General features: G+C 41.8%; 1 protein-coding gene across 1 annotated transcript; it reads right to left on the reverse strand.

Moving 5' to 3' along the window:
• Nucleotides 1-5,331: 5,331 nt before the first annotated feature.
• Nucleotides 5,332-10,274, reverse strand: EIF3F (eukaryotic translation initiation factor 3 subunit F). The gene is made up of 8 exons (XM_052799637.1): nucleotides 9,972-10,274; nucleotides 9,804-9,874; nucleotides 9,497-9,576; nucleotides 8,282-8,419; nucleotides 7,094-7,185; nucleotides 6,749-6,885; nucleotides 6,496-6,609; nucleotides 5,332-5,721 (listed from the first exon to the last, which is right to left on the reverse strand). The coding sequence occupies exons 1-8, from the start codon at nucleotides 10,255-10,257 to the stop codon at nucleotides 5,644-5,646; spliced, it is 996 nt and encodes a 331-aa protein (XP_052655597.1). The 5' UTR covers nucleotides 10,258-10,274; the 3' UTR covers nucleotides 5,332-5,643.
• Between the last annotated feature and the right edge of the window lie 6,848 nt (nucleotides 10,275-17,122).

Below are 17,122 nucleotides of genomic sequence, written 5' to 3' on the forward strand. Positions count from 1 at the left end.
GTTGGAACATTATTTCCCACTTAAATAATATGAAGCATTACTTTTGATGTTTTATTTCAGCCAATATAGTTAAATTAAAAAAACAAAACCACCAAAACCCAACAAAACTTTCCCACAGTTTGTCGTAAGCAACAAGATCTGGTCTGCTTTGAGCCATAGGTCAAAGTACAACAAACCAACAGGATACTGCAGTGATCCAAGTCTAAATTATGTACTAAAAATACTTTTCCTGTTACACTACCTTGTGACTGCAGTAATTAAAATGCAAATAGTCAAAGTTAGCTGTTGAGTTAACCTTCCATGTGCACAGGGAGCAGAGTAAGTTCCGTTCATTTCAGGAAGAACCATGTGTTTGGTTAGCTGCTGAGAGTCACTACCCAGTGAGTCACGTTAGGGCTCCACCCACTGTAGTCCAAACATCAAGATTTCACGCAAACCTTAAAACGGAGTTGCCACCAGTGTCTCTAGGTCTGTTCGGTGGAACCACACTAAAAATAGAAGCTTCACCTTTCTTCAAAGCACAGAAGGAGAACAGCAGGCTGTTCTGCTAGGCTGCTTAAAAGAGCAGCATGTCCAACATTTTTCACTACCAACTTTTTAATCCTTAGGATTAAACCCATGCATTTCAGATACAGATGGCATATGTCCACAGGTTCACAAAATCACACACCAAAACACTACTTCCTCTTTGCAGCAGACTTAAGTATTCTGCCAAGAAATTTAAATGACTCAACTAACAAGGCAAACTTAGTGACCTTCACCCCAGTATAGGGAAATAATCACCAAATGAAATTGTAATTCTGGCAGTGAGATTTTTTTTTTTAAGTATCAAATTTCAGATAGCAAAATAAAAAGTTTGTTATTCTCAACAATATAGACCAATTAGTCTTATCTCCACTTTCCAAGGCTTACAACCAAATGCATGGTTTATCAAAGATCAGTCACTGGACATACTGGGTCAATTTGACACAATATACATTCTAAATGAGGAATTCAGTATAAACCACTTGGACATCCACAGAAGGCTTGGCAAGAACGCATAATTAGTTAAACTACAGATGACAGGAATTAGCATGAGCAAGGATAAAGAACTTGTAAGAAAGAAGAAAGGCTATGTTGAAAAGAGAATTTGTAGAATTCTGTTAAGTTGGTCTGGGATCAATTCCAAGTTTTTTCTTAACTGAGTAGGGCATAAAAGTTAGGAATAAGCTAATGATACCTGCTGACAAAACTGTGAGGTGTCACCAATACTGAGAACAATCCAAACCAGGAGAAATATGTGGATCTAGATTTTTTTTAATTAAAAAGTGTTGTAATGCCAGGTCATGCATTTAAATTAATAATTTTCTTGGCAGATTGGAGTTCAGCTGCAAATGACAGCAGGGGCAAGAGATTGGCGTGCTCAATCACACTACATGATGGACACCAAGAAGCAAAGAAGGAATTTATAACAGGAAAGTATTAATATATTCTTGTATTTATTGACTTATATGCTGATATGGGTATGGTCTTTACCAACTCAAGTTCACGAAAGGCTAAAATTAAGTTTTAAGTGGGCAGCTAAGTGATCAAAGCATAGACAGTGCGTCAGAAGAAAGGAGATAAAGCTTAATATGTTTGGTAAAATGAAGGCTACAGTATGATGGCTACTTATGACAGATTATGTATAAATACCAGGAAGAGCATGAAATAAGAACTTTAGTAAGGACAAAGGAGTTATTTAGGTATATTTAAAATAGAATTTAAGATATGGTTGGTCAAGATGGGAAAGAACTAAATTTGTGATTCAGGAAACCCCTTCTAAGGTAAAGTTAGTGGACACAGGGAACCAGAGAAGATGGCAACAATGAAGTGTCTGTTAAACACACCAAATTAGCAGCATGAACTTCTTTCCCTACCCAGAGAAACGCATAGTACTAACCGTTTTCTTCAGTCACATGAATTTAGAATGTAAAATTTCAATTGCTTTTTAGCTTAACTAGCAAACTAACAGCAACACAAATACAGTCTGCAAGGACTCCCCTTAGATCTTACTCTAATTCTAGTCACCACCACTGCCAGAACTGTTCTGTGCAGCATCGATCCTAAGTACCTGATAGCAGTCACAGGAAACCTGACTGTTGTGTACTGCTTATCCACTGATATCTCTTGAAGAATCATCTAAATGTCATCTGCAAGCCTTGCAGCACAACAGAGCACAGGGAGACTAATTGCCATCAGGTATCTGCAGTTTCCGTTGTGGTATACCACCTTCTTTCTACTACTGAGACTGTCACCACTTAAGAAATACTGGAGCATTAACAGCACCCTCCTGCAATTTTAAGAAGGCATTTCTGTTAAAGGTAGATCATCCTGCAAGTATTGATTTTGATAAGTAACACAGAGTACTTTCATGTGCTTGTGGGTTTTACATGCAGTTGCTCAAAGATGCAAACAAGCACGGTCTTACTCCGCTAAGATGTCAGAACAAAGCATAATGTCTGCATGCTAATTAAACTGTGGGTTGTCAAAGGTCACCACGCTCACTGAAAAAACACAAGGTTTCATTGCCTCTTTGTACTGCCAAGAGATGCTTTGCTGAAACTCTGTTCCTTTGTTGAGGCTCATGGAGATTACATGTCTGGGAAGGGTCCAAGGCAGCAAGGTGGACTGATTTTATACACTCCTCCAACTTTTCTACGTACACAGTATACCAAAAGGGAACAAGAGAATCAATTGTAATGGTAAACTCTGTTCTGAATATTGTTATCTATACTGAGGAAAAGAAGCTTTCAAGGAGAACTTCATGCTGAGGTAAAAACCCAAGATCAGCTCAACTAAGCCAGGATACAAAAAAAGATCTTATCAATCACCATTTGAGCAATTAAATACTTGAGTGCTAGGAGCTGGTAACAGAGCCATTTAAGCAAGGTATTTTAAAGCCTAATACTTGTCAGGAAAACATGCACATTGCCAGAAATAAACATGTAATACAGTAATGTCCAGCAAAGTTGTACTCATTCAGAGAAGCCATCTAAGCAAAGAAAAACGCTGAACATGTCACAGAGGATAGAAAAGTTTTTTATTATATTAGTGAGGGCACTAATATGACTACATATATTATACAGTGTATATAGAAGCATACCCAGAGCACTATCTGTCTTGACTATTTAAAGCTAGACTTTGTCAAAATTATTTGGAGCAACGCATCTTAAAGAAAAAAGGAAAAAGTCCCCTAATAAAGCCAAGAAATCTGTGGTTTACAAATCAATAGCAAGTTAAAGCTTGAAATCCTTGGTGATGCTTCTTGACTCCCAAACTTTTCCCACTAGATTTTCTATTGAACTTCCAAGTTTTTAGACAGATTTCCGTAAAGTGGAACTATTTGAATAAAATACCTTTGGGAATTCCCATCTAGATTTTCAAACTCCAGAGAAGGAATGCCTCCTAGGTAATAATACAGCCCGGGCTTTACAATTAAGCAAAATGATGCATTACATTTGTGTTTGCAATATTGTCCTTTGTAAGAGTGGCCACTGAAATTTGAAATCAGGCATTCAGAATTCCCAAGTGAAAGTAAGGTTCACAATGTGCCATTCACCCAGTAAAAAAAGAGACAGAATGGATGGGATCAGATACAGAGTATTTAAAAGGGCAACTATATTTTCCTACTCCAATTCCAGGCATTTGTCACTGTGCTGTTTGACATCATACAACCAAACCTATGGATTGTGGCCTCTTCTGACACTTCTACTTTGCAGTGAATCTTTCCACCTATGAAGACATAACCTCAGTCCCTTATGACATATCATCAGTAGTCTTCAGGTACTTGCAAGGACAGGCAAATTCCACAATGCCTTTTCTGTATCAATGATCACAAACTGATCTTTCTTCTCAGAACTTTGCATTTTGTGCACAGCAGCTTATTAAATAACATAGCTATTCAACTCAGAGCGTTTAAAATCTTTCTTCTTACATTGTATCAGTTTTCCTAACAGGGAATGGCAAGAGTTTACTGCAGAGGAGAGATCAGGGAAAGAATATTATGCTTTCCCCCCCTGCAACTTTTTTGCAGTCAGTTACTGCCCTGTGACTTATCCAGCTTTGCTGCTTGCTCTTTTCCTCCACCTATTTCAATGCTTACTTTAAAAACCACCTTGACCTGAAAATTTGTGAAATAGTTAAATGGCTGGTTATGAATATTAAGTTTAAAGAAGAGAAGGGAAAACAGAACATTTTTATTCAGACTAATAAAAAACAAGAGCCGAGTTTTAACAGTTATTTAATGCTCACGAATAACATTTTCAAAGAGATAAGAATCTTTGCTACACCTTCAGTTTTCATTTACCTTGTCCTTGCAATTAGAATTTAGCATTGAGCCACTGGGGGAATTCTCCAGATTGGAACAACCAGTACAGGATCTACAGATTTGTAACCTGAGTCCCATTCTCGGATTTATCTGGCAAATTACCACAAAAATTATTTTGGGGAACACTGGCTTTGCAGGCTTCTCTAACATTTCAAATTCATTTACCAAAACAGATGTGAGGCATCAGAAATAGTCATTAGTAATTAGGTGGGAACAGTTATGTTGTAGAAGAGGGACACTTTTACTCTATTAGGCAAAACCTCCTTAGTCCAACTGAACAGACTTCTGAAGGTAATGTTATTAGCCGAGACTGTAAAAAGTTACAGCTCAGATTGGCATTGGCTTGCTTTCAGCTATAACTCATTTAACATAAAATAGATTTTGGGCAGAAAATGGGAAGTTTCTGTTCACATAATTCTAGCAGCAGTAAAGGGTCACGAAACAGAAAATTCCTACTTGATGGCACCCAACTTTTAACCTCAAAACTTCATGAAGTGTTGCAAAGATGGAAACTCCAGTAGCCACAGTTGTTCAGCTACAATGCTTTTCATGCTCTTTTAACCATGAACTCAGTTGCTAGTTTAATTCTCTGAAACCCCACTTTGTGAAGGGCTAAAGCTATTGACCTTGATTTCCTTTCCCAGAGGATCAGATATGCATAGAAATGATACCATAACGTAAACTGAATTCGCTGTCTCGTACTCTGTCAGTACCCTGCTGAAGGGCATATACACAGCACCACTAATAAACCAGTGACCATGCTGTAGTCCTCCACAGAAAAGCATATTATGTGCAACACAAGAAGCCACACTTTCAGTGTGCTTTAAAAGCTGGAAAAAAAACCTGCAAAGAAGTCTGCAGAATTGGAGTTGACTTGTGTCCACTCTAGTTTTCCTTCCTGATGCCACATTACCCCTGCTTTCTTTCAAAAGTTAATTCATTATACAATAAATGAGAACAGTTTTTCTGGACAGAAGCCACTCTTGCCATAGCAATGGAACTTTTATTTCAAATACATTCTTACAATAAAGCTGTGTTTTGTTACACAAGTAGATAAACGCAGGAGACAAAAGATTAATGTATTCCATTTTAAAATATTGGGCTCAACTAAACAGCAGCCATTCCCATTCATCCCTAAATCATGTTAGGGATTTTTCAGGGCAATGGAAATAAAGATGTAAACCAAGTCACCTAAGTAATTAAATTACGGTCCAAGGAAATTTGTAACACCACCATAGAAAAGTGTATCTGCTCATTCTTCAGGCTCTTTGAAGTGTACAGTGGCAGAAGTTTCTTTATAAACTCAGAAGTTTTTCGTTGAGAGCAATCTGTGACTGTGTGAGGTTTGCCAAATAGGTTACCATCAGCAGGTCCTGAGAGGGGGAAAAAAACCCAGTGATTGGAAATATTAACAAAGATGGTAGCCTATTAGGGAGTTGAATTTTTAACACCTGTAAAACAGTTTACAGTCAGCTACTAGAAATATTTTTAATCCTGAAAGTCCTATCCTGAGGAATGCTTCCCTCGCAGGAAGAAGGTTTTGGTATTCCCAGAATATGAAACACTGCTTGTGAAATTTTAACTCTCAGGTCACCCATGTTAACCAGCCAAGTCAAAGGGTATAAGCAAAATTAAAAATTAGTTCTGGTCTTGCAGACTGTCAGTGAACAACACATTCAGAAACTTAGCTTTTGCTTTCTAAAAATCTGTTACAGAAATAAGGTAGCACACTAAAACCTTGTTCACGTCCTAAGTGTTATGCAAGGAGAGAGAACTTCAGCTCAGGCAAAGGAAGCTGGCAAGTCACCAGTTATCCTTGAAATCCATACTGCTTTAAGCTTGGTAATTCATATTGTCCAATCACTCTAAAAGAAGAATTGGTGCTGGCTTTCAGATTACTTGCATAATTCCTAAGTACTTTAAAACTTACTCTCTCATTTGCAGTTATTTGCAAGATTATTATGGTGAGCTCCTTTATCCACCTTCAGCTCTTCAAACATCAAATTACTGACAAGAAATGGCTATTTTCTATTAACATGTTTGTATGAAAACATAAGATTGTTTTGATCACAGACAAATTTGTGTCTGTATGACAAATTTTCAAAATTTCTGGCAGTGCACTGAAAAAAATTAGATGATGAACTTACATTGATATTGCTATTCAACATTGTCTCAAAGTCCTCTGGTGAAATCTTTGGCACCTGGTTAATAAGATCCATCAAGAAACGCCCGACAGTGTTGTCAGCGGCCACTTTGCCAGACTAAGCAAAAGAAACATACACTTCATCATGAGTAAAACTCAGTAAGTTTATGGCCCAGAAAGAGAATATATAAAAAGAAAAACAAGATGCACAAGCTTACATCAAACTTATTTGCTGGCTCTTAAAAAGCTGTCCTTACCAATACATCCTCTGCATACTGCAGCACCATGGTCAGGGTATCCTGAATCCTGGCTGATGCTGACCCCACCTGCTGTAAGTCACTGGATAAGCCAATCACTCGATTAGGGCTAAAACAAGTCTTCATGATAAGATCCACTGAAAGCAAAAGGAGGTTCAGTGAAAAAACCGACTGCCACAGAACAACAGTTTAAATCCTTAAGTTGCTGAAGATTTTTAGGATAGCTTCAGCAAGACAGTCTAATTCCCAGTAGAATTCCCAGAATAGCAATTTTATCAGGGTAAAAAAAGCATTTGAACAGTGTCACAACAATGGTTATAACCAAAATAGGAAGAAAACATTCACCTCCTATCCGCTCTGTATCATAATAAACATATTTCACCGTTAGAGGTGTGAACATCACGCCCATAGTTTTACCAGGGACTCCCATTGGGGCACTAGAAAAAACAGAATGACAACAAAACATTTTCAGCATGGACATATTTAAGGGAGGGAGTAACAGATTTCCATCTCAATGATCTGCTGGCACTGAAGTGTGAACATGAGTAGGTTAATCATTCTCACCAAAATCAGCAATATTAAGACCACGGATAATTGAGGACAGGAAATCAGTCCTGGCATACTACTAACTGTTTATTTTCATCCAAGAATATTCCTAGCTGCTCTAACATTTGTCAGCATGAATGCAGGGAGAGTTAAGTACTATCTTCTTAGCCACAGTTCCTTCTTGCTTATACAGCAGGTATTCTTCTATCCTGAAATACTCCATGCTCTTTGAGAAATCACTTAAACATAAATATGACAAAAATTCAAGTACAAAGCACTCTCAACACCTTTATTATTTCTATTATTCAAATTATTTGAAGTTCACTTATGCTTTCAGTAAGTAAGATGTCATGGATCAGCTTTTTTTTCTGAAGATGCACAGTCAAGAAGCAGTAGAATTCTGCTACAAAAGAAAGGCTGGGGTTTTATCCTTAAAGAGGAGAGCTCTTCAGCCAGTACTGGGAAGAACAGTGAGGTACAATAGTTTCATTTCACAATATTTAATCTCCATTATTAATCAATAAAAATGGAAGGGGTTAAGGAGAAGAAAGGCTGATCAAGAAGATACTGTTTCAATTACGTTTTAAGTGCACTAATCCTCCAACTTGTGTAAATAAACTGCCAAGCAATAAAGCCCAGTGACTACAGGCTAGCATTCAGACATTGTGATGGAAGTTGGCGACATTAATCCTAGCTGTGAAATGTCATGAAGATGTTCAGAACATTGTTAAAGTTAATTAAGCCACACTTCCCCACCCCAACGAGGTACCAGCTTATGAAAGGTTAGGTCTTTCAACTTACATACTGTGGTCAAGATATTCCAATGGGAAGTAAGCCATGATCCCTGGCTCACTGCTGTGTTTTAGCTGCTGCACAGTATTGTCCAAAACGAGACACTGCAGCCCGCTACATTTCTCATTACCCTGATGTGGTCTGTCTCAGAAATTCAAATAGCTCCCCTCCCAGAAATGCAGCCTCCCAGAGTACCTGACGTAGGCTTTAATGCTCATGCGTGAATTCTGGAGACTCGTGTCCACAGTGAGGTGGATTGGATTGTGCGCTTCCCGGCTGTAATACTCATGGATCAGGACAGAGTGTTCCGTGATGTCATGACCTGTTGCATACCTTCAAAAGAGCACAGGTTGAGGAGCCATTCTTCCAATTTTCAAGAGCCCAATGTTTGGTATTGTTGGTATTTAACAGGTTTGTATCCTAAAACACTAATTTCTGATGTAGAAGCACACTAAATACAAGTGTTTTAACTAGGGAATTTGCAGTTTTATGGCCAGCTGTCCTAGAATTGTAGGAATCACAGGCTGAGACACCCATGCCCAAATCATGTACAGGGCCACTGTTGTAGTACCAGGCATAAAGAGTCAGTACAGTTGACATCAGACTCCAAAGATTCAGTTATCTGTCACTATGTTCTGGACCAACTCTTTATTTTTGTGTAAATCAAAGCATGCCAAATAAATTTGGACCAACCAAGTAGATCTTCCACAAATCAAACATCTCTCTGCAGGAGGTGTAACTTGTTAATCTAGCTCCTTTAGCTGCTCTGCAATTAGCTTCTCACACGCACAGGGCAACTCCTGTCATTAGAACTGCCCTTTGCTGTGCCATTAGAAGGTTGTTGAGGAAGTTTGCTCCACAGAACTAAGCTATTTTGTAGGCTCAGAGAAGCACAAAAAGACTAATAAAGCTATCCACACTCAGATACTGGCTCTGTTCCCGTAACACCATACTGATCTTGCTTGGCATCCCACACACAAGTACTTCCACGTTTTCTCAGCAGAGAACTTCTGCATGCTCAAGCTAGTATCACCAATTCCTCCTGAGGCCTTTAGTACTTGAAACTACTCTTTTGCGTTCCCCCTTCTTTCTAACCAGTTATCTTCCGTGGTGTGGGTTGTATTACAGGTGGCTAAGTTCTAACAAATCCATGCAAGCATTCTGTAACTCATCACTCCTCTGTGATACCTTTGCTAGATACAAACAAAATCAAACCCTGTAAGTCTCCAATACTGTCTCTTCCTATTAGGAATTGCCGGAGCTTTACAACTGAGTCCATAACACGGGTTGCAAGATCCTACTGTCACAAGCATTACTGCTTCTGCTTCTCAACCCATGACAAGAATTATGTATTTCAAGTAGTTTAAGGGACCAACACTACTGTTTGCACGTTCTAGCAGGAGAACTTACCAGCCCAAGATGATCTCACTAGGAGACACCTTCTTGTGCAACTCGTACATGTTTTTGGCAAATTCCATATCGACTGCCACCTGAGAAACGGGACAGGACCAAGTCAGGAATGCTTAACCCTTAGCGGGGGACAACAGAGGCACAAGCCCTAACGCCGCCATCCGAGGGAGCGCAGGGGTCGCTCCCCTCGGCAGTCACCGCCCCGCCGAGAGACCCACCGCCCGCTCTACGGCGCAGCCCGGGGTGGGGGTGGGGGGGGCTTGGCCGGAGCCGGCCCGGAGCTCCCCGCGAAGCTCCCCGGCCGTACCTCATCTTCGGACTCGTTGTGGGGGACGGAGAAGCAGTTGGTGACCTCCACCGAGTGCTTGTCCACGGTCCCTGCGGGAGGGCAGCGCGGTTAGGGGGGACGCCATGGGGGCGGCGGGCTGCTCGCCCCCAAGGCTGGCGGCGGGCGGGGCAGGGCGGCAGCTCTTACCCAGCAGCGTCCCGATGACCCGCGCCGCGCCCTCGTTGCGCCGCTCGAAGCTGTCCACGATGGAGGCGAGCACGACCGGGTGCAGCCGCACCACGCGGCCGCCGGGGAAGGGGCCCGAGAGCGCGGCCGACAGCGGCGCGGCCGGGGGCGGCGGTGCCGGGGCGGCGGGCGGGGGTGGCGCGGCGGTGGGGGGAGCGTTTCCCGCCGGTGTGGCGGGCGCCGCCGTCGTCGGGCTCTGCGCTGGGGCGACCGCAGGAGGAGTCGCGGCAGGAGCTGTCGCCGCCATTTTGCAAGAGAAGGGGTGGGGGGGTCCTCGCCGGCAATAATTGGCTGAACTGAATGCCTGTCAGGCAGTGCCACCTTTCTATTGGGGAAAGGGATGTGCCCTCCTGCCATTTATTAACCAATCTGGGGAGAGCGATGAGGGAAAACGCTCTGGTTGGAGGAAGAGCACACCGTCTGTGACTGAAGCACAGTCTTTTTCGCACCCTCTTGGGCCGGAAAGTTTTTCAATTGGGTTCTCGCATCCCCCGCCTCCGTGCCTATCTGCTCTCTCATTGGCTGACATCGCCCTTACCTTCTGTCTGTCAGGACGGGAAGGCTCATTTATTGGCTGTGGCGCTGTAACTCTCCTCGCTGGTTGTGGGGAGAAGGCAGGGTTTATGCCTGTCAGTACAGCGCCGAGCACTCGCCCGGCCGGTTCGGCCGCAGGGAGCCCTGGCGGTGCCTGGGGCTGAAAGGCCCTGCTGGAGGTAGGCTGAGCAGGGCCGGGTGTCCCAGAGCTCCCCGTGGCCTTCCAAGCCTCGCCGCCTCAGCGGCCCCAGGGTGTTGCAGTAACCCTGGGCTGCCTCAGCTGGCTGTGTTTCTCCGGCATGTTCCCGGTCGCGCTTCAGCTGTGGGTAGCCGCTGAGGCGTTTGGGCGGCGGCAGTGCGGTCCTGGTGACAGCAGCAGGGCCGGTGGGGCCGCCTCGGCCCGCTTGCAGTGAGGGTAGAGGCAGCGGCGCTTTTCCTGCTGCCTTACGGCTGCGTGGTGGTGTGGTAAGCACAGGAGCCTGCAGGCATGGCGCCAAGCTGCAACCACAGTGAAGGAGGTTATCCGGTAGTGCTGCGTGAGGGCTGCGCAGCCCTTAGGGGATTGGACCCCTGAGGCAGGGAAGTGCTGTCAGTCCTGTTTTCCAGGTCTTTGTTGCCAATGAGGCACAGAAGAGTAAGTGGTTGCCAAGTATCACGTAGAGAGCAAATGCTGGTTACCTCTATCCAAGGTTTAATGGTTACCCAACAAATTGACTTCTTGGATATAATTTGCCTTGTAGTGCCCTGTGTGTTCAGTCCCAAGCAACAAACCTGTGTGGGTGGGGCAGGTATGGTTGTAAAGTGAAGCGTGTATGCCTTTGGTGACTGGTAAGGAGACTGGATTCTTTTGGAGCTTCCTTTTCCCTTTCTTGGCCATATGCTTGCAGCTGTTATCTTAACAGTTGTAGCAATGTAGTAACAGATTTACCTCTAAGTCGCTTAGTTCAAAACCTTTTATCACAGTTTTTAATATGTTTGACAAACTTTAAGGGAGAACTTGGGTATCATTGAAATGTTTGGGGTTTTTTGGTCTCAAGCTGTTCTCTCCCACAAGTAAACTGTTTGTGTGTGTGTGTATGCACATACATAAACACTGCAAGATCCAGAAGTCTCACCTCCTGATAAAATGCTTAGTCAAGTGAAACCATTCCAATCAAACACTGCATCAGTTCTCTGGCACCACATTGTCTATCAAGTGGCTATTTGAATAATTGAGAACATTTCCATGTAGTTGTTTCCTAGGCATAGCAGAGAGAAAAGTGCAGTGGTGGTTACTACCTCAGGTGCAACCATCTTTACTCTTTTATAGATCCGCTTTGGGCTCCTGACACACTCTTTCCCCTGTCTGGGTTACAAGTTAAAGTAATTTTAACATAAAAAATTATTTTATCATGACTGGTGGCTTTTGGAGTTTTTTCTGCTTAGTTAGCTGAGGGGTGAACATCATCAGCTGATAAGCAGTTTCAACTCAAGTCATTGAAGGCAGGCTGCTGAGTATAAAAGGAGCAGCTCAATAATAAGATAATACATTCTGCCCATGTGCTAGCAATTTGCTGCTTTTACATAAATGGGGAACACCTGTCAAAGCTACAAAGGAGAGCTAATGAATGGGAACATGAACAGATTTTATCCCTTCATAAAAGCACTTCCTAGTCTGTGTACCAGTAAAAACTGGATCACCTGGATTCTTAGGCTTTCGCCATGTAGCCTTCATTTCTTTTAGGTGTGCCTGGGTCAAATTGCATAAAGCTTTAAAGTATTTCTGTTCCTGGAGCTTTGATGTGTCATTGAGAAGTCTAATGTGTGAGGCATTCTTGTCAGAGAGCAGCTGTTTGATCTCATTCTTGTTTGCATCAAACACCTTGGTGCTTAATTTGACATAGTCAGCTGCAGATTCAGGTGAAGCAAGCAAGGGTTTTTAAGACCTGCCCATTATACTTTTATGTTGCCACCTTAAAAATTCATTGGCTTAATATGGAACTACAGTTGTGCTTCAAAACTGACAACTGTGATAACCTTCTTTTAGTATGTTGATGTCAAGCTGCTGGACAGAATACCAGAGAGTGTATGTAGTGAGTAAAGATGGACAGCCTATATCTCAAAAGTCAAACATCAGTGGTTGGCTCACACAAAGCCCACTTAACACAAAGATTGTATAAATCTAATGAGAAGAAATTCAATCATGTAATAGCGCGTGGAGCAGATGTGTCCAAGCTACAAAACTGTTTTTCCTTGCTGAAAAAGAGACCTTCATAATTAATATTGTTTCACAAAGTATCAGTTTACTTTTAGAGGAGGGTAGTTACCAGTTACATGTATTAATGGTGCCTGTTGTTGAAAACTTAGTGTCCATCTAGTGAGATGATTAAGATGTTTGGATACTACCCCATTACAGTAAAATCTATCTGCCTAGAGGAGAAACAGAAGACACATTTGCACATGACCACGTATCAGCGTGGTAACTCAGGGCCTTCTGATTTTATGTTTTTCCTTGTGTGGTTTCCCTGCATCTGGTTTTGGTGGTGAATATAATTAACCTCCTAGCTCTGCTCTTGTATGATTTCTCTTTACAGTCCTTATGTGTGACTGAGTAATTGTTATTGCATTTGCTGTCATGTCAGCTGCATTTTCACAGATGATGTATAATTTCTTTATCAGTAGCTATCTTGCTTGTATTACCGGAAGCAACATCATCTCTTGCTCTAAGGAAAAATATTTCTTACATTGCATTACAGGTAAAATAAAATATTTACAATTAATTTGATTCATCATTTCAGCATGTAGTTTTATCTGGTTAGTTTCATGGGATTGAATCTGACATTTTTATTCCATTATCATAATAATGATTTTCTATTGTGCATTCTAAGAAGTTAGTAGAGTCTTTCGGTTATTTCTGCCAAGAGAAAAATCTGTCACTGAACTTAATGTTTATTTTATATAATAATGCTTATTTAGAAAAAAATGAATATCGGGTCTCATTTTCCAAATAATTTTGAGATCAAAGCACAGAAGTCCATTTCCCTGCCAGGAATGTCAAGTCTGTGTCTCCAGCCTTCATTGCACTCACAGAGCTCCCTCTTCACCCCCTCTCACAGTCGAGTTACCAGCACTTCTGTTGTCTACTGGTCATCTGTGTTTTTCAGGATCCATATGTTCTGCCTTCTATCCAGGACTTCTATATGATGTAGTCGTGGGCAATGATTTCAGGTTTTGATTTGGTTTTTTGTTTGGTTGGATTTTTTTTTTCCCCCTATTAAAAAAAGTAATAGTTCCCTTATTTAGTCTTAATTGGGTGTCTTAGATACTCATCCACTAATCATGCATTTGGGATTGCCAGTAGATGAAAGACAGTTGTTGGCAGCAGCCAATTCCCAGCCTAATGTGTCAGCTGATTCAGCTTCATCCCTTCAGCAAGAGGGATTCAAGTCCTTCCCTGCTTTTGTGTAATGTTTTATGAGGCTACCTTAGCTGTTGGAGGAACAACACTGACACATGGGACTACTGAGGTAATGCTTAGAGTGAAAATACAAATACTACCTAAAAATAATGAGGCATAGTGTTAATTGCATACCACCACACTGAGAAAAGAATATACCTTTGCTAAAGTTAGAGTGGCAATGGAAGTTACTAGGTGTTCAAAAATAGCGCATTAGGGACTGCCATGTGCTTTTTAGTCACTATGTGGAAATATAGAGATCCAAGCTAAAGTAACTTCACAGAATAACTTGCAGTGAAAAGTAACAGAGAGAAATGTACACAGGCTGGCATCCTAAGGGCAACAGATACTTTTATGGTTAGAGTTTTACACTCATTGAAGAAGGGAAAACAGAGACATGTACTGAACAAAGGATGGCTGTGGAAGTAAAAGAATACCCCCAAACCCTGGCAAACCCCAACTGGTACAAGCTAATTGTCTCAGACAAGTGCTGAAAATTTCAATTTGTCAAAATATGTCCCCAAACTATTTATCTAACTGTTCATGATTCTTGTATGTACCAGTTCCATTGCTTCTGATGACCAGTAAGAGATCAGTCAAAAAAGAGAGAAGGTAAACTAAATTAAAAAGCCACGGTAAAAGGCATTTTGATCTAAAAGGCAGACTTCTGTTATTGCAGTAGTGTAACCCCTTAGACTTCAGTGGGAATGTATCAGTAATAACTTGGAACAGACTTTTCTTGAAGAGAGGGTGGGTTTGGTGGTTTTTGGTTGGTTGGTTGGTTGGTTTTTGTAATTCAGTGCATACTGTTGGGATCAATGGCTAACTGCTTTTACTCCAAATGCTGGTAGGATATTCCAAGAGTCTTCTGTTGTCTCATACCATGCCTCTCCCCTGGTATGTACAATCATGTGTTCACCCTATTTTCCCAGATGAGTTTAGCTGACTGAAAATGCTATAGCCTTAATATTCTATATAAAGGCAAAAGTATATTTTATTATGAAGGTCTGTATCACATTTCTGTATAGAAAACAGTAACTGAACTCATAAAAGCCCTGATGGAATTTATACTGTGAGGATATACCCTTGGCTAGATTAGTTTTGGAAAAGTTTGTTTCGGCTGTTTTCAGGGCCGGGTCAAGATAATATAATTCTTTATTAAATCAAGGTGCGTAAAAAGGTAGTCCCACATGCACTATTACCTAGTTCTTTGTACTGGCCACAGGATATTTAAACACCCATGGCAGGGACTAAGGCTGCTCAAGTAATAATGGAAAAGCCTACAGGGCATAATCCCTGCCATACTACAAAATTGATGAGGAAAATCAGAAATATTTAATAGCGAAGCCCCAGCTTACGTGTGCATATTGCAAACATTTGCATGAAGAGGGATGTTGCCAGACGTTACTAGAGCAGACTCCTGCTTCTTGGACCAATTGTGTATGAGGCATTTTTGTCATTTTATGCATTTAACAAGAAATCACTTATGCTGTGCAGATCATCATGAATGCTTCAGATACACAGATAGAAAGACATGAGAAATAGAATCTTACCTGAGGTGTACTATTGTCTAGGTTTTAGTTTCGAAAATGTAAGAAAAATGCAAGAAAGGAAATAAAAGGATGAAATAAGAATAAGATATATATAGGACATGGAGAAAAAGAAGCTGGATAACTAGAAATAGGATTGTTTAGGAAATATGGAACTCCTTGACATGTGAGATGTATGGCGCATGAATGATAGGAGATCTCGTGGTGGCTCCCAGAAGACAGGCCTGGAATAAGCGTTTACGTGCCTGAAAGGCAGTCTGCTTTTCTTTCCAGCAAGATCAATTGATCTAATAAAAGGAACAGCCTCTCCTGCCAGCCAGAAGAAAGGTAATTGATCCAGGTGTTTTGTGAAAAACCTCCTTGTGCTGGCCCTCCAGGGATGGATGCGGGAGTCCCTTCCTGGCTCCGCATTTCCACCTGCGTTTGCAGACCGAGAGCCTGCGGTGCTGGGCTTTCCGACATCACCGTAGGCCTCCTTGACAGAAGGTCATGGCCCTATGGATGCCAGGGCCAGAGCCGCCGGGGTGCACCCGAGCGGGGCGGCTCGGTGGCAGTGCCCGGGTCGGTGGCGGTGCCCGGGTCGGTGGCGGTGCCCGGGCTGCTCCCCGCGGGGCTGCGGCCGGCGTCTCCCCGCGAGATGGCGGCAGGCACACGCGGTCTCGCACACGGACGAGCGCTGCCTCGCACCGGGGAATTCGTGCCAGCCCTCTTTCCCGTGGTCTGAAATCATTGCCTTTCCACGAGTTTCAGGATTAATTGCGTTTACTGATTATTGCTAAGAGATGCAATTTTATTTTCCTCTGATACTAAAGCAATAAGATAGTCATGAATACAAACCACATCCTTTGTAATCACATAATGCTAATTAATTAGTGACTTAACTCTGCCTGGTTTGAAGGAGCCTAAGTGGGAATTTGTGCATGGTACTTTTTCCACCAATATTTATTATACGTATTTGACTTGCCAGTTTCTTTCTCCAGTTAATAAAAAAATCAATGAGGTGGAATTCATTAATTTTACCCTAATTCTACCTTAATTCTTCCGTGCCTTTTCACGTAAGAATGTTACAGAGAGCTTTACTTATGGACGTTACGGCAGTGTAATCGTAAGATGTGCCGTACAACCCCAAATTTTACTGAAATATATGGTAATGAAAGGTGTTTTGGGTCTTTGATGAAAGCACAAACTCTCCAGCCTCTGAGGGCATTCCTGCTTCTTGATGATCTATGATTATGATAATTTTCTACTTTTGACTCAAATCATGTTCAGAGTCAGCTTTCAAGTGAGAGGCATTTTATATACTGCTTGTACTTAAAACTAAGATAGAATGTGATTGTTCTGACCTAGGAAAGCAGTTAGGTGCACTACCTTGCAAGATCAAACCTTGTATTATTATATTATATTACATTCTTCCTGCCTATCCCATGCAGTGAGAACTGAAGAAAACCTAGATATGACTCCTAGCTTTTCTTTTTTTTTCCCCCAGAGAGTATGGGGCAGAAGTGTGGCAGCACTACTGTGCTTTCTGTGTAATCAGCTTGAATAAGTAACCTCTGGCAGGCAGCCTTTAACACAGTGTCCCTTTGTCTGGT

This window comes from Harpia harpyja, chromosome 10 (genome assembly GCF_026419915.1).
Source record: "Harpia harpyja isolate bHarHar1 chromosome 10, bHarHar1 primary haplotype, whole genome shotgun sequence".
In the NCBI taxonomy this organism is placed as follows: domain Eukaryota; kingdom Metazoa; phylum Chordata; class Aves; order Accipitriformes; family Accipitridae; genus Harpia; species Harpia harpyja.

What these genes read in the sequence shown, in the direction of transcription:
- EIF3F (XM_052799637.1), bottom strand. Translation starts at nt 10,257, where the DNA reads ATGGCGGCGACAGCTCCTGCCGCGACTCCTCCTGCGGTCGCCCCAGCG. An exon ending in ACAACGAGTCCGAAGATGAG is followed by an intron (nt 9,577 to 9,803) that starts GTACGGCCGGGG and finishes CCCGTTTCTCAG; the next exon opens with GTGGCAGTCGATATGGAATT. An exon ending in AGTGAGATCATCTTGGGCTG is followed by an intron (nt 8,420 to 9,496) that starts GTAAGTTCTCCT and finishes GCTCTTTTGAAG; the next exon opens with GTATGCAACAGGTCATGACA.